The sequence below is a fragment of the Erithacus rubecula genome (genome assembly GCF_903797595.1).
Source record: "Erithacus rubecula genome assembly, chromosome: 29".
Taxonomy (NCBI): domain Eukaryota; kingdom Metazoa; phylum Chordata; class Aves; order Passeriformes; family Muscicapidae; genus Erithacus; species Erithacus rubecula.
Window position 1 is genome coordinate 210,300 of NC_136681.1, and position 24,990 is coordinate 235,289.

Sequence of the window (24,990 nt, forward strand, 5' to 3'; positions counted from 1 at the left end):
CCTGGCGCACCAGCATCGATTCACACCTTCATGAAAACCCAGGTGGCACAGAGATGCCATCCAGCACCACAACACAGCAGCCCAAGAAAGTGCCCAACCACAACCCCATCCCCTCACGCGCTTTCCGGGCGGCTCAGGGCGGCAGGACCTCACCCTGCCCCCGTTACCTGCATTTGGTTGGAGCGTGGGCAGCTCGAGCGCTTCCTGCTTGATCTTCTCTGGTGTCATCAGCTTCTCTTTCTGCAGCTTCTTCCTCTCGGCAGCAGCTCTCCTGGCTTCCAGCTGCCGCTGCCGGCAGGACTTGGCGGGCTCAGGCAGCTTGCGGACCTCGCGGGGGAAGGACGTGAGCACCTGGATGGCCCCGCTGCCCACCTTGGCGTTCTGGTTCTCCTCGCTGCCAAACTCATCCGTGCTGGACATCTTGTAGAGGGGGAGGACGTGCAGCTGCTCATCTTCAGGAATTTTCCCCACCACACGATTGTCTTCCTTCGTCAGCGTGCAGACCTGGCCAGAGCAGGCGCTGTCAGTGGGATGCTGATGGATGTGGCCTGTGCTGGACAAGCCAAACCCCCCCACGCTGATGTGAAGCCACAACCAGCCTGGCATCCCCCCAGCCTGCTCTGGTCCCCAGTTGCTATTTGGAAACCTCCCATGGAGTTTGGGTTGGACAAAAGCAGGTGCTTGTCCCTGTTAGACCTGAGCAGCTCATGAGAGATCTGTCCACACCAAAGACCTGGAGTCACACAGATGGGACTCAAACAGGAGCATCCCAAATTAGAGAACAGCACCTCAAAAAGCTCTGCCTGGCAGCTGCTTACCACAGTGCAGCCATTGTAGAGGTTATGCTGGTCCTTGTGAGCGTGAGCACAGAAGTCCATGCACGCCGTCACCCCCGAGAACGGCCTCCCCTCCTTCAAGCCCAGCCGGCAGTCGATGGCTACATCCTCATTGGTGACCTGTGGAAGGAGGAGCTGGTTACCCAAAATGCCCCAACACCACCACCCTGCACCCATTCCAGCTGTGTGGCCATTGCTGCCAAGGGAGGGCATGAGCAGGACCTGGTTTTGGTAGGCTTGCGGCGCCAGCCTCTTGTAAAGCGGAGCAACCTCGGTGGCCAAGTCCTGAAAGCTTCTCCGGAGCAGCTCTTCCTGTGGTAGGGAAAAGAGGAGTATGTTACCCAGGGGTTTCAGAGCCCACAGACACCACACCCAACATTTCCCACTATATCCACCACAGCACAAAGCACATGGCTTAAATTCCTCGTGTGGATTTGTCAGTTCAACCTCCAGCCTCATTGTCTGTTGTCCTTTCACTTGCTTGACCCTCTGACTCTTTCCTGGGATTTCTACAGAGGCCCTATTCTCTTCCTCATCTCTCTAGTCCATAAAAAACCCCACGAGGAATCCTATTTTCAGAATCCTGAGAGGAAAGGAGCTCCAAACCACCCTGCTCCACCTGCATCACGCACCTCTTTGGGATTGTCTCCCACCAGCCTGAACTTGCGGGGGGTTTTGCTGCGGGCGTATTTGCAGCCGTTGAAGTACATGCTCCAGGAGCAGCCGAAGGAGAAGGAAGCGCCGCAGGTGTTGGGATCCTTGCCTTGGCAGGCACAGGTCCGGCTGCAGGGGACACGGAGCAGGAGTGTCAGCATCATCCCATTGCTGCATCCATTGCTGCATCCATTGCTGCATCCTGTTCCTGCATCCCATTGCTGCATCCCACTGCTGCATCCCACTGCTGCATCCATTGCTGCATCCTGTTCCTGCATCCTGTTCCTGCATCCTGTTCCTGCATCCCACTGCTGCATCCCATTGCTGCATCCATTGCTGCATCCTGTTCCTGCATCCCATTGCTGCATCCCACTGCTGCACCCCACCGCTGCATCCCACTGCTGCAACCCATTGCTGCATCCCATTGCTGCATCCCATTCCTACATCCCATTGCTGCATCCCATTCCTGCATCCTGTTCCTGCATCCCACTGCTGCACCCCACTGCTGCATCCCACTGCTGCATCCCATTGCTGCATCCCATTGCTGCATCCCACTGCTGCATCCTGTTCCTGCATCCCATTGCTGCATCCCACTGCTGCATCCTGTTCCTGCATCCCATTCCTGCATCCCACTGCTGCATCCCATTGCTTCTTCCCATTGCTGCATCCCATTCCCACATCCCATTACTGCATCCCATTCCTACATCCCATTGCTGCATCCCATTGCTGCATCCCATTCCTACATCTCATTGCTGCATCCCATTCCTACACCTCATGCTCACATCCTGTTCCCAAAACCAATTGCTGCATCTTGTTCCCTCATCTCATTCTTACATCCCATTCCTGCGTCCTGTTCCCAAATCCCATTCTTACATCCCATTTCCACATCCCGCTCCTACATCCCATTCCTGCATCCCAGTCCTACATCCTGTTCCTACATCCCATTCCCACATCTCGTTCCCAAATCCCATTGCTGCATCTTGTTCCCTCATCTCATTTCCACATCCCATTCCTACATCCCTTTCCCACGCCTCATTCTGCATCCCATTCTCACATCTCATTTCCACGTCCCATTCTCACTCCCATTCCCACACCCCATTCTCCCACCCCGTGTCCCCATCCCGTGTCCCCGCCCCTGTCCCCGCTCGTGTCCCCATCCCGTGTCCCCACCCCGTGTCCCCGCCCCTGTCCCCGCCCCTGTCCCCGCCCAGCCGTGCCGTGCCGTGCCGTGCTGTGCCGGCAGTGGGACTCACTCGTCGTTGAGGCCGCAGCGGCGGCTGGTGGGGTTGCCGTACTTGGTGAGGGTGTCGGTGAGCTCCTGGTACAGCGTGTCCCCCAGCGTGCGGGGGATGCCCTCCCAGGCCAGGATGAGGATGATGATGACGGCGTTCTGGCAGTGGTGGCCGGCCCGGTGCCGCACCAGGCACAGCAGCTTCTCCTCCTGGTTGTGTCTGCGGATCACCTGCGAAACAGAGAGCTCCAATAAACACCTCCCGGGGTGGGGGGATCCCACAGGTGGGTCCTGGATGTGCTGGACGCCTTCCCCAGCGCCCTGTGGGGTGTGTGGGGGCAGAGCTGGGCGTGTTCCATGGCTGAATTCACCCTGGGGGCTTTGGGAAGTTGGGGGGAGCTGCTGGAACTGGACACACCTGAGGGTGGGAAGCCCCAAGGAGTTTCCCTCACTTCCTCCTTTCCAGCCCTCCCCTGCCCACTGTGGCCACACCAGTGGGGAACTCCTGCTCCCCAGGCAGGGAGGGAACTAGCCCAGGGAGGCTGCAGGGGGGATGAGAGGCACTCACTCACCCACTTGGCGATGGGGCAGCCCCGGGAGCTCTTGCCCTCCTTGCCCGTGTAAATCACCTTCTCAATGCGGATGGCCTTGCCCTTCTCGCCGTACCTGCCGGGGGGCACGGCTGTCACCCCACTGCCCCCACATGGGTGAGAGCCCCTCTCACCTTCATGGGCCCCACCCACCCCCAGGAGACCCCACTCACCCTCAGGAGCCCCCCCTCATCCTCACAAACACCCAATTCCCTGACAGGATCCCACTCACTCTCCAAGCCCCTCTCTTGATAGGACCCCACTCACCCTGACAGGACCCCACTCACCTGACAGGATCCCACTCACCTGACAGGACCCCACTCACCTGACAGGACCCCACTCACCTGACAGGATCCCACTCACCTGACAGGATCCCCCTCACCTGATAGGATCCCATTCACCTGACAGGACCCCACTCACCTGACAGGACCCCACTCACCTGACAGGACCCCATTCATCTGACAAGACCCTACTCACCTGACAGGACCTCACTCGCCTTCTCAAGCCCCCAGTGCCCTGACAGGACCCCACTCACCTGACAGGACCCCAGTGCCCTGACAGGATCCCAGTGGCCTGCCAGGACCCCACTCACCCTGCCAGGACCCCACTCACCCTGCCAGGACCCCAGTGGCCTGCCAGGACCCCAGCCCCATGCTGGCCCCATGGTGGGGGTGAGGGCTCTTACCTCTCCTCCATGAGCTCCCGGATGGAGGCCACGGTGGGCCCCGAGCCCAGGTGGGTGTAGTACGGCCCCTCGTCCTTCTCCACGATTTGCTCTGCAGAGACAGGAACAGGGGACACACATTTTGGGGTTTGCACCTTTGCCAGCTGCCCCAAAGGACTCCAAACACCCCAATTCCCTCAAACTGAGCACTTCTGCATCAAAAATCAAGGGTTTGTTAAACAGCAACTCCTCATTCCCTGCTCTGGAAGATTCTGCCAGCACTGAAATGCTGCTGGGGAATGGACCCTCACCCATCAACACCCACCCCTTTTGGGGACCCAAAACTCCCCCTGAGCAACCACAGCCCTTCCAAACATTCTGGCAGTGACCATGGGAACCTGCTCTGGCCACTTGAGCTCTGCTGAGTGGGAAATTCAGATTCCAAACTTCATCCTGGACCTGCTGCTCTCCACCAGCTCCCAGCCAGGGCTCCTGTCTGGAACCTCTCCCAGCCACCAGCCCAGCTGGCCCCTGCCAAAGCCATCACAGGAGGATTTGGGGGCAGGAAGTTATTGCTGCCTGCTTCAGGCTTTTCCCAGAGGATTTGGAGATGCTCATGGGATGCCCTGAACTGGCTGAGCCTGTGTGAGGAATGAGCTTGGGAGAGAGGCAGAAGGATGAGGGGACTACAGGAGAAGGATTTGGGCTACAGGAAAAGTATATGGATTATGGGAGAACAATTTGGGCTACAGAGAAGGATTTGGGCTATAGGAGAAGGACTTGGGCTCTGGGAGAAGGATTTGGGCTATGGGAGGAGGATTTTGGCTATAGGAGAAGGATTTGGGCTCTGGGAGAAGTATTTGGCTACAGGAGAAGGATTTGGACTACAGGAAAAGTATATGGGCTATGGGAGAAGGATCTGGGCTACAGAGAAGAATATGGCCTCTAGGAGAAGGATGCTGAGGCTTCAGAAGGATCCTGGGGCTATGAAATAGCAATGCTGGGGCTACTGAAAGACTGTGGGAGGATCCTGAGGCTTCAGGAGAAGGATGGTGGAGCTATGGGCAAAGAGTGTTCAAAACACAGGAGAAGCATGCTGGATTCTGGAGCTTCAGGAGGACCTTGGAGTTACAGGAGACAGATGCTGGAGCTGCAGGAGGATCCTGGGGCTGCAAGAAGAGGATCCTGAGGCTTCAGGAGAAGGACACCAGGACCAACACCCTCCTCACACAACAAAGCCCGGGGGCTTTCAGGGCACAAAGGAGCCGGTGTGGGGAGCGATGGAGCCCCAGGGCAAGGGGAGGATCCCCGGGATGCTGCGTGCAGCACCTCGGCCAGGACTGCTCTGTCTTTGCATCCCTCTGCTCTTCAGTGCCCTGATTTTCATTCCCCTCATGTCCAGCTGGCTGGGAGCCAGGTTGAGGAGAAAGCCAGGCTCAGCTGGGCTGCAGCTGTCCAGACAGGGATCAATACGGGCCGCGTGGAAAAGGCTCATTTTATTACAACACCCAGCCCAATAAAGCTCCTGCTGCATTTCTTTCTCCCACAGAAAGAGAAAACAGAGAAGTGGAAGGAGGGGAAACCCCCTTCTCCCAGCCCCTAAACAAATCTTGTACTGGCAGATTGGGTTTGAGCAGCTTCAGGAAAGCTTTCCCTCCTTTCTATGGAGTTTGGGCTCATTCCTGTTGCCATTTATAAGGAAATAAATTAATAATCATAAACCCCACTAATAAAGTGCAGCTTGTGCCTAGCTCAGGGCCTCCTCTCCCAGCACTGAGTGGGGGGGGGTCATTTTTCTAGCTGGATGCCCCAAATCCTCACCCTGCTGCTCCCAAAGGATGCACAGGTCCAGTGTAAATACAGGGGAGGGAATATCCAGCTCTCCACACTCGGATGGAGGTGGACTGAAAAGACTGGGGAGGAATTCTCTAGCACTTGCTCACAGTCTAACAAATGCCAACACACACACAAAAAAAAACACACCAAAAAAATCCCCCCAAAATTCAAGAATTTGGTGATTTTTCAATGCTCTCCAGTGGGATTGGCCAGCAAACAAGGCAGCACCCCAACAGCAAGTATTTCTCCAGTGACAAGCACAAGAATCAAGTAAAAATTTGGGTTACTCAAAGCAACCTGAACCAGCTAATTTGGCTGAAAATACCATGAATAACCAGGTGAGAGGAGGTTTAGGTGAGTTTTGGCACTGGGATCACCATGGATTCATAGGATTCAGCTGGTTAGGGTTAAATAGAAGGAAAACCCTGAAGTTTTGCTGCTCATCCAACCCCCCACTTTGCGCAGCCAGTGGCACCAGTGCCACCCCTACAGTGACATAGGCAGGCACTTGGGATTTCCATCCAACTGTAAGACTAAGAGAGGAGAAGAGAAAGCAAAGGGGAGCTCCACAACACTGTTTTGGAGACAGTGAATCAGGGATCTATCTGAATTCTTCAGAGAAAAATTAGAGTGCAGGGATTGAATAAGTTTTAGAGTGAGTTCTGATGTTTTTAGTGAGTATAAAGTCTGGATGCCACAGTAGTAGAGAGTGTTCTACTGAAGGTTGCAAACATACTATCTTCAGTAGAGGCTCCAAGCTCACAGTTGTAGACAGGACTTAGATATAATAGAGTTATAGTAAGAATATTGCTTACATTTCTTAGATAGAACACAATATGCATAGTGTTACATGTAACCTAGTGTGCCAAGAAACTAGAATTCTAACAGGTTAAAGAGTAGTGGTCTGAGCTTGCATCTTAGCTTGTTGGGAAAATCCTATATAAGACTATGTATTGGGAGAGTTGTTGCTTTTAGCTGTTGGCTTTTGCCAGGGCTTCTGGCCATTGGCTTATTGCTCATTGCTGCTGCTTTTGCCATTGCTTGCCATTGCTTTTGCTATTGCCTGTTGGGACTGATGTGCTTTGTAATAAGATGTGCTTTGTAATAAATAACCTTTTTAACTATTAGCTGCTTTGTTTATTAAGATTACCTGACAAACTAGGAGCCTACAGAGCTCTGGAGTTTGGTGCCTTAGAGCACCAGGGGGTCAGAAAGAACCCCCACATCTGATGCCACAGCTCTGGGGTTTCCCCACGTGAGTGCCTTACCTCCCCAGACCCCGGGGCTTTGCTGGTGCCACGGCTTCACTCCAGCACCCACCCAGGCCAATCCCACCCTGCTCACCACCCCCAGCACGGCTGCTCACTCACCAACACAGTCACAGGTGGGGAATTCTGCCTGTGCCCTCTTGGCCGGGGTGTCCAGGAGGCTTTTGGTCGGCGTGTCCAGGTATTTCAGCGGAGATTCCAAGAAGCCGCTCAGGGTGGGCGTCAGCGGCACCTCGTCCTTGGTGGGTGTTCTGTCGGCGTTGTCCGCGTCCGGGTTTTGGCTTTCCTCAGAGTAAAAACACGTGGTGGACACCACGGTGATAGCACCAGAAGACTCGATTTTGATTTGTTTGGGGGAGCGGGCAGTGAAGGGCTGCTCTGACAGCAGCCCCTTCCCTGGAGAGACGCTTTTGGGTCCGGCTTGGGGAGCGCTGCTCGGAGCCGGGGCGGCGGCGGCGGTGGCGGTGGCGGGGGGAGACCCTTGCAGGGCTGGTGCTGCTCCCCCCGGCAGCTCGGCAGCCCCAGGGCCGAGCGGGGCTGGCGTCTCGGGAGGCGGCAAGTTGAAATTCTCCCCAAACTCGGCTTCAAATTGTCGGATGAGCTCTTCCAACTTGTCATCCACCATGATGGGAGCTGAGGTGGCCGGCAGGGGGGCAGCCGGCGCTTCCTCCGAGCCAGCCGAGCCCGCCGGCGACGAGTGAATTTGGGGGCCCCCGCCGGGGGCACCCTTTTCCTGAGAGTCGGAAGCCGGGGGGACGCCGTCCAGGGGGTTTGGTGGTGGGGGGGCATGCGGCGGGCAGGGGTAGTGCAAGAGGCTGGTGCGGGAAGGCCGGCGGCGGCGGCAGTTCCGTTTGCATCTCTTCGGCGGGGGGTTCGGCGGGGGGTTCGGCGGGCGCCCGAAACCCCTCCAGGCTGATCTGCCAGAGGGGAGGGAAGAGCGGCTGCGAGTCCTTCTGCTTCGCCTTCTTGATCTGCACTTGCTTGCGGAGAGGTTTGGCCGGCGGGGGCTTTTCGGGCGGCGTTTTCTTCTTCTTCTCTTTGGGCTGCTTTTCAAAGGGCTTGGAGGGCGCGGCCGGGGCGCTGGGAGCCCACCAGCCGCTCGGCCGGTCCGGGGGTGGTGCTGCCGCCGCTGCCAGACTTTGCTCGAGGAAGAGGCTGCGCTTGTGGTGGAGATGCTGCTGCAGGACCAGCTGCGTTTTCTTGTGCAGGTCGGGCTCCGGTGGTGCTGGAGGCAAGCGGGAGCTGTCCGGTGCTTCTTTGCTGGGTGCTCGCTCGGGGGGTTCTGTTTTGGGGGCTGCCACTTTGCCGCTCGTCGCTTCGGGTCTCTTGAAAGCCGCCTTGATGTAGTCGTCAGCATTACCCAGCAGCTGCTCCAGTTCTGCCATGGGGTCTCCAGCCCCCGCTGCCCCCTCGGCCTCCAGCCCCCAAGTGGCCGCGAAGTTGCCCCGCGGAGGCGCCGCGCCGAAAAATGGCTCAGGTGCTGCTCCCGGCTCCGGAGGGTACCGGGGCTCATCCCCTCGCTGCCACGCGGCCCCCGGCGGGCCGAGGGGGCCGGGGCTGAAGGGGATGGCGGGGGGTGGCGGCGGCGGCGGGGGCTGCCCGTCACCCGCGGGCTGGGGCAGAGCGGCCGAGAGCTGCGTGAGGGCTTCGATGGCTATGGCGGTCTGCAGGCTGATGTTCTTCTCCTTGGCGATGGTCAGTGCGCTCTGGGAAAAGGGGAGGCCGTCGGGCGGGCACGGCTCGGCAGCCTCAGGCACCGGCTGGGGGTCGATAGCACCTTCTGGGGGAGGAGGCGGGGGGATGGCGCGGGGCCGAGGTGGCGCCAGCTCTTCTCCGAGAGCCGTCTTGATCTTCTGCTCCAGCCATTCCAGGTAGTCGGGGCACTCGGGGCCGTCGCAGTTGCAGTTGGGGGGCTTCACACCGTGCTTGGCTAAAGCCAGGGCGGCCTTGAGGGCGTGCAGGTCCTCTCCCCGTGGCACCGCGTCTGCCGTGCCCAGCCCGCCCCGGCTCATCTCCGAGTCGAACTTCTCGTACAGCAGCGACGGCGACCCCGGCGGCGGGAGCCGGTAGGAGGAAACGGCCTCGGCCACCGCTGAAAAGGCCACCAGGTTCCGGACGTCTTCCAAGTGGGCTTTGCCAGCGGCGGGCGGCTGGCCCGGCGACCACCCGCTGGGCTCCATCAGCACGGGACCCCCCGCCTCCGGCCGGCCCCCATTCACCAGGCTCAGCCCGCTGCCCTCGTTCAGCCGCCTTTCTTCCACATAATTAATTGGCCCTTCTTCCATTTGGCTTCTGCTGGGTCCATCAACTGTGTCGCCCGCCGAACCTGTCTGTGAGGAGAGACAGAGAAGAGGCATGAGCATTCCCACGTGCCAGCGCCCACAACTGTATTTTTTCCCCTCCGTTTCCTTTAGTTCCCCTTTCCCCGTCTCATTTTCTGACCGGGAGAGGGGGATGAAGACGTAGATGAGCCACACGAGAAACTGATCGCCGCTGGCAAAGCCACGCGGGCTCTGCCCGGCTGAGCGAGGAGCAGCTCGGCTTGGAAGGCGGCCCCGTGCCACCCACGTCCCCACCCCGACATTCGCTTTCGAAATTGCTCACGGGATTTCCATCACCCGCCGAGCGCGACACGCACGGAGTGGGACAGGGAGGGCGTCCCTGGCTGCGGTGACACAGTTCACCCCCAGTGAAGGAAGCAGCACGAGGAGGACAGGGGGCGATTTTTGGAGCTGTGCCATGAGCCAACATCCTGGCCGGGAGCAGCCAGGGAGCCTCGGCACGGCAGGAAGCCGCCGGGTTGGCTACGCCGGTGCCAGGGGCTGCTTTCACCTCAAATAACCCGGCGCTGTATCAACACGGCTGCCCGGCAGCGCCGGTGCCGAGCCAGGGACACACCAAAGCCACCAAAGCCACCAAAGCCACCAAAGCCACCAAAGCCACCCGGCCACGCCAGCGCCAGGCGGTGACACCCAGGGACCCCAACACCCCAGCTCGGGACTCGACACCCCAGTTAAGACCCTCCAAGGGGTTCTGTCAGGCATGGAGGGGAGGTCTTTGTGTTCTTTGAGTGCTGTCCCACCTCGGCACTGAGGATTTCGGGCCGTTTGCCGATAACCAGGGGGAGCTTCCGGCAAGCTAAAAATACAGCAAAGTTCACTGGAAAAAGCGTGCCAAAGCAAGCAGAGGCTGTGGGCAGAGTTTCCTGCCTCTGGACGGCGGCTCGTGGGAAGGATCAGCAGCTCAGATTCGTGGGGACACCCGAAAGAAAAGTTACGGCTCCGAGTGAAGCCGGTGTTCAAAGTGTCCGTGTGTGGCTGTTTTAACCCTTCAGGCACCACGGAGTCCTTCACTCTCCGCGCTGAGAGCGTGAGCAGAGCCACGCTGGAGAGATAAGAAGGCTGCTGACTCCGGCGAAACCTCGGAGGAACCACTCCCAGCACGACTCTTTCCAAAAAAACCCTTCTCCCCAGTGGTGAAAACACCCAGGGGAGCACGGTGCGATCGCTCCGGCCTCACCCCGGTGCTACCGCGGGTTTTTAGAGGGGCTCCGGTGCCTCCGGGGCATCCGCGGAGCGATGGGACCAGTCGGGCAGGTCTGGGGAGAAAGCGCTGGCCCCGCAGCTCGGGCAGGGTGGGGACAGCACGCCTCCGCTCCCCTTGCAAACCCGGCCTCGCCCGTCCTTCCTACGCCGTCCTCCTCCTCCTCCTCCTGCTCCTCCTGCCCGACCAAAGGGGAATTTCCCAAGTGTCGGGAGATAAACACCCTGACCCCCCCTCAAGGAGGGACACGCTGGTGCCCCCGAAGTCTCGCAGCGGTGGTGCCAGCCCAGGGAAATGATGGCAAACCTGTTTAGCTCCGGGTGGGGAGAAGCCCCAAGGGTTGCCCAAGGGAGGAACCTGCTGGAAAAGGGCAGGGAAGCCCCAAAAAACAGCCGCAGGGCCAAGGAGGCACCTTGGGCTGCTCCATCCCGTAAACTGGGTTATGGAACCAGGCTGGGAGTGTAGGAAAATATCGTGTGAACTGAAGGATGGAGGAAACATCCCCCACTGCTCCTAAAGGGTTAATCCGAAAGCCACAACCTTCCCCAAATCAGTGGAGGAAGAAAACTTCCCACATACACACACACACACACACACGCGCACACACACATACACACATACACATATATATATAAATATATATATAACAAATTTTTTTCCTGGCTTTCCCATCCACCTCCTTTTGTTCCTGGGAGATGGAAAGACCTCGCAGCTTCTCCTCCAAAACCGACTCTGGCTGCACCCGCAGCAATCCCCCCATCTCTGCCGTGGACACCAAGTCCTCTGCCCTCAGCCTATTTTCCTCGGAAAAAGTGCTGCCTGCCCAAATCTCCCGGACCTCCTTCCATTCATCCCGGGAAAAGAGAAAAGCTGGGGAGAGGAGGCAGTGGGGGAGGGGAGGAAATAAATTAAAATAAAGAGAAAACCAAGCGATATGGCTCATGTTAACTCAGCTGCTCCTGCACATCCCCTTCTGCATCCTCCGGGCGCTATAAAAGGGGAGAAAATCCCCGTGAGGATAAAAACTTTTTTTTTTTTTTTTAATCCGTTTTTCCTCTTCTTTTTTTTTTTTTTTTTTTTTTTTTTAATTTTTATTTTTATTTTTTCCCCCATCCCCTAGTTTAAATGCCTTAAACACAGAGAAGGAAAGGATGAAAAAAAACCAAAAAACCAACAAAAACCACCGAGGATTGGAGCGTTTCCAGCCTGGGCTGCGCTCCCTGGGAATAGTCCGGAGCCGTTTGCAAGGCAGCAGCGCCGGGGAGCGCGGCGGGGCGCGGTGCCGGATTCGGGGCGGCACTTACGTGTGCAGGGCAGGGAGGAGAAGCGGCGGCACCGTCCGGGCCAGGAGAGACCGAGCGGGATCCCCGGGAGCCCCGGGAGCCCCGGGAGCCCCGGCCCTCCCCGCCCCCTGCCAAAGCAGCTGCAGGAGCCATTAGTGCCGGCGCCGCGCGCACGTACGGACCGGCCGGCGGACGGACGGATGGACGGACGGACGGACGGACGGATGGACGGACGGACGGATGGATGGATGGATGGATGGACGGATGGATGGATGGATGGATGGACGGATGGACACTGGAGGCCCCACGCCGGGCCCGCCGCCCGCCGGCCTTGGCCGGGCCCCGAGACCGCCTCGACCCCCACGGGGAGCACGGGGGGTCCCGGCGGGGAGGGGCGGCCACAGCTCCGGCTGCTGGGGCAGGAGCAGCGGCCCGAGGGGTGCCCTGCCCTAGAGATCCACTGCCCTACAGATCCCACTGTCCTAGAGATCCACTGCCCTAGAGATCCACTGCCCTAGAGATCCACTGTCCTAGAGATCCCACTGCCCTAGAGATCCACTGCCCTAGAGATCCACTGTTCTACAGATCCCACTGCCCTAGAGATCCACTGCCCTAGAGATCCACTGTCCTACAGATCCACTGCCCTACAGATCCACTGCCCTAGAGATCCACTGCCCTAGAGATCCACTGTTCTACAGATCCCACTGCCCTACAGATCCACTGCCCTAGAGATCCACTGTCCTACAGATCCACTGCCCTACAGATCCCACTGCCCTACAGATCCACTGCCCTACAGATCCACTGCCCTAGAGATCCACTGTCCTAGAGATCCCACTGCCCTAGAGATCCACTGTTCTACAGATCCCACTGCCCTAGAGATCCACTGCCCTAGAGATCCACTGTCCTACAGATCCACTGCCCTACAGATCCACTGCCCTAGAGATCCACTGCCCTAGAGATCCACTGTCCTACAGATCCCACTGCCCTAGAGATCCACTGTCCTACAGATCCCACTGCCCTACAGATCCCACTGCCCTAGAGATCCACTGCCCTACAGATCCACTGCCCTACAGATCCACTGTTCTACAGATCCCACTGCCCTAGAGATCCACTGTTCTACAGATTCACTGTTCTACAGATCCCACTGCCCTAGAGATCCACTGCCCTAGAGATCCACTGCCCTACAGATCCCACTGTCCTACAGATCCACTGTTCTACAGATCCCACTGCCCTAGAGATCCACTTCCCTACAGATCCCACTGCCCTACAGATCCCACTGGCCCTACAGATCCACTGCCCTACAGATCCCACTGCCCTAGAGATCCACTGCCCTAGAGATCCACTGTCCTACAGATCCACTGTCCTACAGATCCCACTGCCCTAGAGATCCACTGCCCTACAGATCCCACCATCCTATGTCCTGCTGCCCTGTAGATCCTATTGCCCCACATATCCCCATGCCCTATAGGTCCCACTCCCCTATACATCCAGTAACCCATATATCCATCAATCCTATATATCCACCCACCCTATATACCCTATACAACCAAGAACCTTTATGTCCAGCAAACTTATACATCCAGTGGCCCTATATCATCATCTTACATCTCCACCAACCTGCAAATCCAGCAGCTCAGACATCCATCACCTTAAATATTCCACAATCCCACACATCCAGCAACCTTGAACATTCAGCAATCCTAAATATCCAAGTCTTGTATACCCAAGCATGGGACTGACACATCCAACAATCCTATATGGCCAGCAGTCCATATATCCAGCCTTATCTATGCAGCATCCCTATATATCCATCAGCCCTACAGAATCAGCAATCTTACACATCCAGCAACCCAATATATCCAGCAACATAGATATTCCACAATCTCATATACCCACCAAGCCTAAACAACCAGCAATCCCAAATTCCTGAGTCCTACATACCCAGCAACCCTATATACCCAATGTCTTATACATCCAACATCCCCTACATGGCCAGGAACCTGGATATTCCACAGTTCTACACATCCAAATCCCAAAGCAGCCTCAAACTGACCCAAAAACCAGGCACAAGCTGGGTCCCCAGTGGGACAGACAGACACCCTGTCCATCCATCCATCCATCCATCCATCCATCCATCCATCCATCCATCCATCCATCCATCCTCCTTACAGCCTGAGTTCCAAACTCACTTTTCCCCTGTTATTTTTCCCCTTTTTCACTTTTTCAAATTATTCCTTTCAACTTTTTGCTGGTACAAGAAACAAACAAAACCCACCCAAAGCCAGCAGGGAATGGATTTTAAATCCCTCATCCTCCCAAAACACCTGGTCACCCACACCAGGACCCCAAAGATTCCCTAAAATAAGTATTTTGGGAGTTTGTTAAACCTGTTTCCAAACAAGCCAGAACGGAGCAACTCGGCACATACCCAGCAGACGCTTGACATCATCCCACTGCAAAACCCACAGAATTTGAATAAAAGTGGAGAATTTGGGGGGCAGGGGAAGCTCGGTGGGAATGCTGAGCCCCTCCCTGGCACGCCGGGGTGGCCGTGGGGGCACCGTGTGCCGGGGCTGCGGCGAGGGCACGGCCGGGAGGCGCGGAGGTCACGGCAGCTGCTGCCAGCCGGCGGCACGGGCCAGCCAAGAGGGAGCTTGGCTGCCGGCCCCGCGCCGGTGGAGCCCGGCCAGCCCCGGCACTGCATTGTGGTTTTCCTCCTCTGGCAACAACCCCGGGGATCCTCTGTTGGGATGGTGGCTTGGGGGCACCGCCGGGGGAAGCCCTGAGCATCTCTGAGTGCTGGAGAGACCCTACAAAAACAACCTTTGTGCCAGGGATGGGAGTGCTGCTAGAATCACAGGATGCTCCTGGGGAGCACCGTTCTGCACTGCTGGACCCCAAGAGATGGGAAAGCCCTTCCCGCTCCCAAGCCAGTCACAGCCCCCAGCTGCCAGCGGGAGGCAGGCTGGAGAGGAGCAGATGACCTAAATCCAACTGGACGCCCCTGAAAAGGGAAATCCAAGGAAATGTGGGAAGGCCAAGTGCAGAGTGAGAGCGGTGAGAGCCCCCAGCTCCCCCCGGCCGGGGTACCCTCGGTGCCGGCTGGCGGTGCCGCTGCCTCCCGCCGCCTCTCCCGCCGTGTTTCCCAAGCTGTTTCCATGGCCCCGGCTGACCCCAGCGCTGGGGCTGAGCTGCTCACTCCTGTCCTCATTTAGCCCCAAGAAAAGCCGGAATAACGGCAGTGCCGAGGGAGCTGAGCTGATTTACGCTGCGGGAAGCCCGGCTCTGCTTTACTCCAGTCCCTGGGGCTCTTTTGGGGACCCCCATGGGCACCACCCCTCTCTGGAGCAACAATTCCACCCTCTTTTCCTCCTTTTTGGGGTATGATGGGCTGGTTGAATGTGTTATAGTCCCACTCCCAGCTTCTGCACCAGCATCACACCAGTACTGGGGGCTTCTGAGGGAGATGGAGGATTTTTTCAAGGTGGAAAAAAAAATTTGTTCCCACCTCCAACCGCCTCGTTTCCTCCAAGAAAAGTACTTTCCCTTTTGGAAGGGATGCTTGAGGTGGGAATGTTCGAGGTCAGGATGGTTGGGGAATGGATGCTCAGGGTGGGAATACTCAAGAGAGTGGATGCTTGGGGTTGGGGTGTTCAGGGAGAGGATTCCTGGGATCAGGAATGCCCAGCAAAGGGATGTCTGAAGCAGGAATGCTCAGTGAAGACTTGGGGTTGGAATGTTTGGAGGGGGGGATACTCAGAGTGAAGATCTTGGGGACAGAACACATGGGGCAGGAACATCTGGAGCACGGACATGAAGCAGGGACACTTGGGGCAGGGACACAGAGCAGAGACACTCAGGACAGGGACATGGAACAGGGACCACCAGAGACACAGAGCAGGGACATGGAGCAGGGACACAGAGGAGGGACATGGACAGGGACACACAGAGCAGGAACACAGAGCAGGGACAGTCAGGGCAGGGATACAGAGCAGGGAACTCGGGGCAGGGACACTCAGAGCAGGGACACAGAGAGCAGGGACACTCGGAGCAGGGACACAGAGCAAGGACACACAGAGCAGGAATACTCGGGGTAGGGACATGGAGCGGGGACACAGAGAGCAGGGACACTCAGAGCAGGGACACCGAGCAGGAACATGGAGCAGGAACACAGCAAGGAAACAGAGCAGGGATACAGAAGCAGGGACACTCAGGACAGGGACACAGAGCAGGGACACTCGAAGCTGGGACACTCAGAGCAGGGACACTCGGGGCAGGGACACTCGGGGCAGGGACACAGAGCAGGGACACTAGGAGGTGGGACACGGAGCAGGGACACAGATCAGGGACATGGAACAGGGACACAGATCAGGGACACTCAGAGCAGGGACACCGAGCAGGAACATGGAGCAGGAACACAGCAGGGAAACAGAGCAGGGATACAGAAGCAGGGACACTCAGGACAGGGACACAGAGCAGGGACACTCGGAGGTGGGACACGGAGCAGGGACACTCGGAGCTGGGACACTCATAGCAGGGGCACTCAGGGCAGGGACACTCAGGGCAGGGACACTGAGCAGGGACACTCAGAGCAGGGACACTCGGAGCAGGGACAGAGAGCAGGAACACTCGGAGATGGGACACGGAGCAGGGACACTCGGAGCTGGGACGCTCGGGGCAGGGACACAGCAGGGACACTCGGGGACGTTCAGCACCGCGGACAGGCGAGCGCTGCCCCGCAGCCGCTCCCAGCGGAGCTCCCTCCCGCTGGAGCAGCTTTGGGAAGCCGGAGCCTCGGCCAAGCCACGGGTGCGTTCCCCCCTCGCTGCTCTGCCCAGCCGGGAGCCGCCAGCTGGCGCGGGCACTGGAAAGGCTTGGCACGGCACGGAGCCCCGGCACGGAGAGGCCTGAGCTCTTGAAAGGGAAAAGAAAGAGGGAGAAAAAAACCAAACCAAAACAAAAAAAACCCCACGGGACTATTTTTGTTTCAACACAGCTGGCTCCCCTCGTGCCGGCTCCCAGATTGGCACCGGGGCAGGCTTGGCAAGGCTGAATCACTGTGACTGCTCCATCCGGGGAAGGGAAAGGAGGGATGGGGAGGAAGGGGAAGAGGAAGAAGGGGAAGAAGAGAAAGAGGAAGGGGCAGAGGAAGGGAAAGAGGAAGGAGGGATGTGGAAGAAGAATAAGGGGAAGAAGATTAAAGCAAAGAGGAAGCAGATAAGGGAAAGGAGATGAAGGGAAAGGGAAGGAGAAAGGCAAGGTGAAGGGTAAGAGAAAAAAGGGGATGGGGAAAAAGAGGATAGAGAAGTAGAATAAGGGAATGAAGAGAAATGGGGAGAACGGTGAAAAAGGGAAGGAAAGGGAAAAAGCAAAGGGGTGGGCAAAGAGGGGAAGCAGGGATAGAAAAGGAGGATGGGGATGGGGATGGGGAGGAAGGGAAACAAGGGAAAGAATGGAAAAGGGACAGGCAGGAAGGGGATGGGGTGGAGAAGGAAGAAGACCCACATGGGAAGGAAGTGGAAGCGCATGTTCCATGTGGGAAAGGCCCCTCCTTACCCCTCAACCAGCCCAACTGCATTTCCCATCCCACTGCAGCCAAATTTCCCAGCCCCACTGCCAGCATTCCCCACAGGACCAGGCTCCATCCCTTCCCACCACTCCAGTCCCCACAGCCCCCGTGCACTGCAAACCGAGGGGAGGAAAGCCAGATTTTGAGTAGCAAGGAGAAAAGGTTTTCCACAGCCATGCACTGACCAAACTGCACCTCAGTTTTTGAGGCTTTGCCCCCCACTTTGAACAGAGGAGGTCCCCAGGTGCAAATCAGGGATGTGCCAGCCAGCAGTCACGGGTGCTTGGCTCCCCTCCAGCTCATCCCCATCCCCTCATACCTGGGGGATGCTGCCGTGCCCCCCCTCCCCGGGACGTGGGGCTCCTCACGCTGCCGCACAGCCCGACCTTCAGCAGAGGAGGAGGAGGAGGAGAAGAACCGTGTGTGCTGCCACCTCCCACCCGGCAAGCACGGGCAAGTCGGCGGCGCGACGGCCGGCGGGCAGGAGCCGGGAGATGAGTGGGAGCCGAGCCCTGCCCCAGCCGGGAGCAGGGAAAACGCCGCCCCTGCCAAACCCGCAGCTGGTTTCGCCGCCGCGACCCGTTTCCCGTGGGGAAAAGCATCTCGTGGCAGGTGGGAGACGGGACCCCTTTGGATGAAATCCCTTTCCCAAAGCTGGAGGAAGGTGCACGGCGAGCAGAACGTGCTGGCAGCGCGGATGCTGGCTCGGCGTCAGCAAACTGCAGCGTGCTGTACAAAGAAGTCCCTTTTTCTACCCAAAAAATTTCAAGCTCGCCCGCTATCCTACCGCCTCCCCGGGGGCCGGGGCCGCTGAGTCAGCACCGGCACTGCTGAGTCACCAGGGCCACCTCAGCCGATGAGCTCAGCGCGGGGGTTTGGCATCTCCACGCTCACCGCCACTGCCGGGCCCCCAGGAGGCTTTTGCCAGCACCTCTGCCAACATTTTGGGGTCTCATCAGCTTTTTCTCACCCATCCCCAAAACCACAGGGACGGGCATCGCTTTAAATCCAACACGACAGAAACAAAACCAGCAAAGGGTGAGGAAAGCCGGGGAAGCCGGTGACGTTTCAACTCTTCCCACCCTCCAACCAGCGCCGTGTCCTCTCCACAAACACCTCACCACAGACCACCCACGAGCCGTGATGGCAGCCACCGCCGCCACCCACACCCTCCCCATCCTGCTCGCCAAAAGTGGAAACGGCAACGGTGAAAGAACAGAAAAACAAAGTCTGGTTTTGCTTTTTTTCCCTCTCCTCGCTGGGGTCAGCAACACCACGGGGGAAAGCGCCGACGCCGCCTCCGGCTTCCCCGGCCCCGGTGCCGGTGACGGGGTTGATGACTCACGGGGAAGGAGGGGGGCAAGCGCCGCGTGCTCGGGGCCCTCATGTTTGTAAACCTAAAAAAAGCCATGTGCGGGCAGGCAGCGTGCTCCGTGCTCCGTGCTGTGCTCTGTGCTGTGCTCCGGGCTCTGGCTGGCGGCTGATCCGCAGGGGAGGCAGCGTGATCCCAGTGTGATCCCAGTGTGATCCCAGTGTGATCCCAGTGTGATTCCAGTATGATCCAGAGGGGAGGCAGTGCGATCCCAGTTGATGTCAGTATGATCCCCGTGCGATCCCAGTATGATCCAGAGGGGAGGCAGTGTGATCCCCGTGTGACCTCAGTGTGATCCTACTGTGATCCCAGTGCGATCCCAATGCGATCTCAGTGTGATTCCAGTGCGATCCAGAGGGCAGGCTGTGTGCTCCCAGTGTGATCCAATTGTGATCCCAGTGTGCTCCCAGTGTGATCCAGAGGATAGGCAGCATTATCCCAGTGTGATCCCAGCGTGCTCCCAGTGTGATTTAGAGGACAGGCAGCGTGTTCCCAGTGCAATCCCAGTGTGATTCACAGGGCAGGCACAATGTGCTCCAGAGAACAGGCAGGATGCTCCCAGTGTGCTCCCAGTACATTCCCAGTGTGCTCCAACACCAACCATCCCAACCAGGAAGGCTCATGGAGACACCTGGCACAGCTGCGAGAAGCCAGCACTGCCACCAGGGCTGGTGCAGCCACAGCATTAATTAAGTGCCAGGGCTTTAATTGCAACGGCGTTAATTGGCGCGGATTTAGGCGCCTGAGCTTTAACTGCAGTGGCTTCAATGCAACAGCCCTAAGTGCAGAGGCTTTAATTGTAACCCCCCTGGTTCCTCAGAGGCTCAGGGTCTTTGGAGCCCCTCACTGTCACTCCTCATCCTGCTCCCCACTCCCTGCTCCATCCCAGCACCGCAGGCTGCAGCTCTGGGATGTTTCTCCATCCTTTCCAGCCGTGGTGAGCAGGGCTGTGCCACCAGCCCTGCAGTGACAAACCCTCCAGCCACCCCACAGTGTCCCCAGCCTCCACACTGACAACTGCAGCATTTACAACTTGCTCCAAATCCTTTCTATTTTTTTTTTTTTTTTTTTAACAGCATTTTCAGGGCTCGGGAGGGTTCAGAATTATTTTTTTTTCTCTCTTCATTTGGCTGTGATGGGAACTGCAGGCTCAGGAGCTCATGGTCCCCAGCTCCCCCCTTCGACAGCAAAATCTCATTTAATCAAAAGATGCAGTGACTGAATGTGCAGAAGCACTTCGCTCTCGCTCTCTTTTTCCCCCTTAAGAACTGCCATTTTAGCTGTAGCAAACAAACACGCTGCATTGTCCCCGAGACACTGCTCCCTCCGACAGCCCTGCCTGCAAATCCCAGGACACCCTTCCACCCAGGAAAAGGGGATTTTGGCCCCGGGACAGAGGAGAAAATCGGGGCTGAGCTGTGTTTGTGGGGCTGGTAGTGGTGTGGTGGGCAGATGTGGAGCGGGGACGGAGCCGATCGCAGCTGTTTCACCTCCAGCCTCTTCCCGTTTCATTTCATCTCCCCTTGGATGCTGGCCCGGGGAGCGGGGGATAAATAAAAAAAGCTCTTTCATCCTCAGAAATGGTCTGGCACCCTTTTACACAAAGCTCAAAGCACCGAGATTAAAGCACTGGCAGAGGAGGGAGCAGGGGGGTGTCCCCAGGAGGGATCTGGGGGCAGATCCCCGTTGGCAGTGGGGACAGCGAGGGGATGGGGACGGGGGGGCCGGCGCTGGCTCCTTCATGGCATCCCCTTGAGAGGATTCCCTGAGCACACGTGGAGCGAGGGACACGGTGGGGACAGGGAGTGGGGACCCACAGCAACAGGGACAGGGAAAGCTGGCACGTGCTGGCACCAAGGACCCCAGTGTCACAGGAACAAGGGAGCCCAGCACAGGCAGGAAGAGCACTGGGACCCCAGGGGAACAGGAATGGGGACAAGCGAGCCCTGTCCATGCAGGGGAGGGACAGGGGATGCCAATGGCATGGGAATGGGGAAAAGGAACTCTTGTGCATGCAGGTAGAGGACTTGGAACCCTGATGGCATTAGAATGGGGACAAGGGACCCTGCACATGCAAGGAAGGGATTAGGAATGCCAACACTGCAGAGACAGGGAGCAGGGACCCAAGTGTGCACAGGTGGGGGACAAGGGACACCGCTACCATAAGGATGGGGACACTGGCACACAGAAAGAGGGCACCAAGGATCCTGATGCAGCAGGGTTAGGGACTGGGACAGTCCCACAGGGAACCCCAGTGCTATGGGGACAGGGACACACTGCCACAGGGACAGAGGACCCTGGCACATGCAGGCAGGGGACTGAGCACACTGATGTCACATGGATGGGGACCAGGGATCCCAGTACTGTGGGAATGGAGACTGGGAACACTGGTACATGCAGGAAGGAGTCTGAATATCCCAAGACATGGAGACAGGGACCAGGCACCCCAGCACATGCAGACAGGGCACAGGGACTCCATGAGGACAAGAACTGGGGACTGCAGCACATGCAGGAAGGGGATTGAGGACCTTGATGCCACGGGAACAGGCACTGGGGACTTCAGCACATGCAGGCAGGGGACTGGAGACTCCAGTGCCATGGAGACAGCTCACTCCCAGTGTGCCAGCACCAGCGACACCCCAGCAGGAGCTTTTTGGGACGCAGACCCAAAGCACAACCATGTGTCCCAGAGCCATTGTGACAGCATTTTGCCATCCCCATTCCCAGCTGGGCCAGCAAAGCCCCTCAAAAGAAAGGCCAAAATGCTGGGGACACGCACATCTTGCCTTCCCCAGATCCGGAGCCACCTTCCCCCTTAATTACCTGCGAAAAAGAGTCCATGTCGGGCAATCCGAAAAAACAAACCTCGTCAGCGCTAACGAGGTGCCAAAGGCCAAGACCGGGGCTCGTTTATGGGGCCACCGTAACAACCTGCGAGGACTCTGCTCCGGCGTGCCCAGCCCTTCCCAGCATGATGCAACCTCTCACCGCATCCCGGCACCCAGAACGGCGCCGAACCCACCGCCCCGGCACCTGCCACCGGTTCTATCTACGATTCCTAATTTTTTTTTTTTTTTTCCTTTTTGCACAGCATCCGCCGCTCCGGAGGCAGCTCCGGCGTTGGCGGGCGCACGCGCCGGGTGCGAGATCCGGAGCATCCCCATCCCTGCGAAAACACGTGCTGCCAAAAGCCGCTCGCCGCCGACTCCCGAACTTCGGGGCGGCCGCACGCGTGGTTTTTTGGCAACGCTCTGCCCCTGACCTCGGCGACGTCCCTCGGAGCCACCAGCATCCGCAGCCGCTCGGGTGCCAAAAGTGCCAAACCGCGCCGCTCTTGGCACTGGGATCACCAAAACCGCCGCCTGGACGGCAGAGTGAGACCCCCCTGAGGAGGAGCAGCTGTTTTTTGTGCCCACCTCCCATCAGGCCGTGACGAAAAGCGGGGGGTGCCCGCGCCGGACCCCGGGGCTTCGTCACGGCGAGGGATGACAGCTGCCACCGGCCGGTGACGTCACGGTGACGTCACGGCGGGGAGCCTCATCGCCCTTGTTCGCATCACCCCGCCGCACCTCTGAGCTCAGCACATTTCGGGGACGGCCGGGATGAGTTCATATAAATAATGATTAATAAAGGCGGAAAGAACACGGGGGAACAACGATGTGGGGCGGCGGGGGGGCGGGGGGTGCACCTTAGGCTTTATCGTCCTCCCAACCTTATCCACAATCCCCCCTTCACCCCCCCCCACCCCACCCCCCAGCGAAGCGATGCTGGAGGGAAAGGAAAGGGATAAAAGAAGGGAAACAGCCACAAAACGGGGGCGGTGGCGCGGGGCGTGTGTCCCTCCCCAGGCCTCGCCGCTTTGTCCTCACGGCCCCGCGGGGCCGCCAGCACCGGGGGGGGGGGGGGCTTTAACCTCCCCCGCACCGCCCCGCAAACCCGCGGCGGGATTGGTTTTTTTTTTAGGGGGGGTTTTGGGGGGGTGCAGAGGGAGTGTTTTGAGGGGGGAAGGGGTGCGCTTACCTCGCCGCTGCCCCCGCGCTGCCCCCGCAGCCCCCGCCGGCCCCGCACGGCGCCGGCCCTCAGGAGGAAGCCATCTTGTCTCCCTCTCCTCCGCGCTCCCTCACCGCCGCCCCGCTGCAGCCGGGGGGGGGAATGAGCGCCGCATCCCTGCTCCCCCCCTCTCCTCCTCCTCCTCCTCTTCTTCCCTCCTTCCTCCTCCTCCTTCCTCCTCCTCTTCCTTCCTTCCTTCCTCCTCCTCCTCCTCCTCCTTTCCCCCCCACGCGCAGCCCCCCCCCTTCCCCACGCAGTGGCACCGCCCGCCCGCTCCCTGCGCTGCGCAGGAGCGGGGACATGAGGGGGACACGGGGGGGGCGCGGGCGCGGGGGACACGCGAAAAGGGGGAGAGGGGACCCCCAGAGCCGGCACTGCGGGAAACTGAGGCACCAGAGCGACTGAAGGACCCCCGGGGACACGGGGGGACACTGGGGAGAACACAGGGAGAAACACGGGGGACACGGGAGAGGGGACACTGGGGACACAGGGAGAAACACGGGGGACACGGGAGAGGGGACACTGGGGACACTGGGGAGGACATACGGGGGACACGGGAGAGGGGACACAGGGAGGCACTGGGGTGATCCGGGGAGAAACACTGGGGACACACAGGAGAGGGGACATGGGAGGACACTGGGGCACACGGGGGAGGGGACACTGGGAGAAACACAGGGGACACAGGAGAGGGGACATGGGGGGACATTGGGACACACGGGGCAGGGGACACTGGGGACACAGGGAGAAACACGGGGGACACAGAAGAGGGGACATTAGGGGACACGGGGGAGGGGACATTGGAGGACACTGAGAGGAGACATAGGAGAGGGGACACTGGGGACACAGGGAGAAACATGGGGGACAGGAGAGGAGACGGGGGGACACTGGGGAGGACACACGGGGGACACAGAAGAGGGGATATGGGGGCACACTGGGGGACACGGGGGTGGGGACACTGGAGGACACTGAGAGGGGACACAGGAGAGGGGACACTGGGGACACAGGGAGAAACACGGGCGACACAGGAGAGGGGATATCGTGGGGGAGCACACAGCAGGGACACTGAGGGACGCAAGGATGTGGGGACATGAGAGGGACACCAGGTGCGGCACAGAGGGCACACAAGGGGGACATGGACAGGGACAAAGCCATGTGACGCCACAACCCCCAAATGGGGTCACAGGACCCCCAAACCCTGGTCACTGTGTCATTGTCCCCCCAGGACACTGAGGCATCAGCCCACGCGGGGGGTGGAGCAGCCAAAAACCCGAGAGCAGCCGGAGGAGCTCCCAAAACGCTCTTTACACCCCTGCCTCCGATTTTTTCCTGCCATTAACCCCCTGGCAACCTTCTTAATGTTTGTCCATTGATTTGGGTGCATTAATTTGGTTGGGTTCATTTCGGAACATTTATCATTTGGGGCCGTCATGAACATTAATTTGGAGTCACCGCTAATTTGGGTCCCTGAATTAATCTGGGGACATCAGACCTTTGAAATGCTTAAATCCTCCTCCAAAAACATGCACGCTGCCCGATTGCCCCTTCTTCCCCAAAATCCCGGCCCTGCTGAAGAAAGGGAGGAACTGTGGGCGCTGTCCCGTGGGAATTGGACGGCGAAAGAGTTAAGGTGGGGCTGGATCCTTGAAAGAATTCTGGAGGAACTCAGCTCCTGGAGGAACTGGCAGATCCCCCTGTGATGCACAGAAGTATTTTTGAGGGGAGCACGAGAGAGAGAAAGGAAAAAGAGGATTAAGGAGAGAGAATTCCCCCCAAAACTTCTCCATCCGAGCTTGGAGATGATGCTCCTGGGTGAGTTTCTCGGCTGAATCACCAGCAAAACTCAGAATTCCCAAATGTTTCCCTGGAAAACTGCTTTTCACTGGGTTCTGAGGACCCAAAAAATGCCTACTGGGTTGGGTAAACCCGAGTCCAGGTGGAAGAGCAAGCACAGACCTGACATCCCCATCCCTGCAACATTCCCTGGGGCAATATTCCAATATTCCCTTTTTCTCCCCCGAAAAGGCCACGCGTGAGCCAAGAGTCCGCCGGGACCCGACCTTTGCTCCGAGCGCCGCGACTCCCACGGGAATAAAT

General features: G+C 58.5%; 1 protein-coding gene across 1 annotated transcript in view; it reads right to left on the bottom strand.

Moving 5' to 3' along the window:
- Positions 1-24,990, bottom strand: part of TET3 (tet methylcytosine dioxygenase 3) — a gene marked incomplete at its 5' end in the record, with an annotated part of 28,506 nt that overhangs the window by 3,317 nt on the left and 199 nt on the right. Inside the window, 10 exon segments of the mRNA XM_079328959.1 lie at positions 168-504; positions 819-956; positions 1,059-1,148; positions 1,469-1,619; positions 2,744-2,952; positions 3,294-3,387; positions 3,997-4,087; positions 7,182-7,866; positions 7,868-9,409; positions 22,867-23,178. Of these exon segments, the coding sequence (XP_079185085.1) occupies positions 168-504; positions 819-956; positions 1,059-1,148; positions 1,469-1,619; positions 2,744-2,952; positions 3,294-3,387; positions 3,997-4,087; positions 7,182-7,866; positions 7,868-9,409; positions 22,867-23,178 (3,649 nt within the window).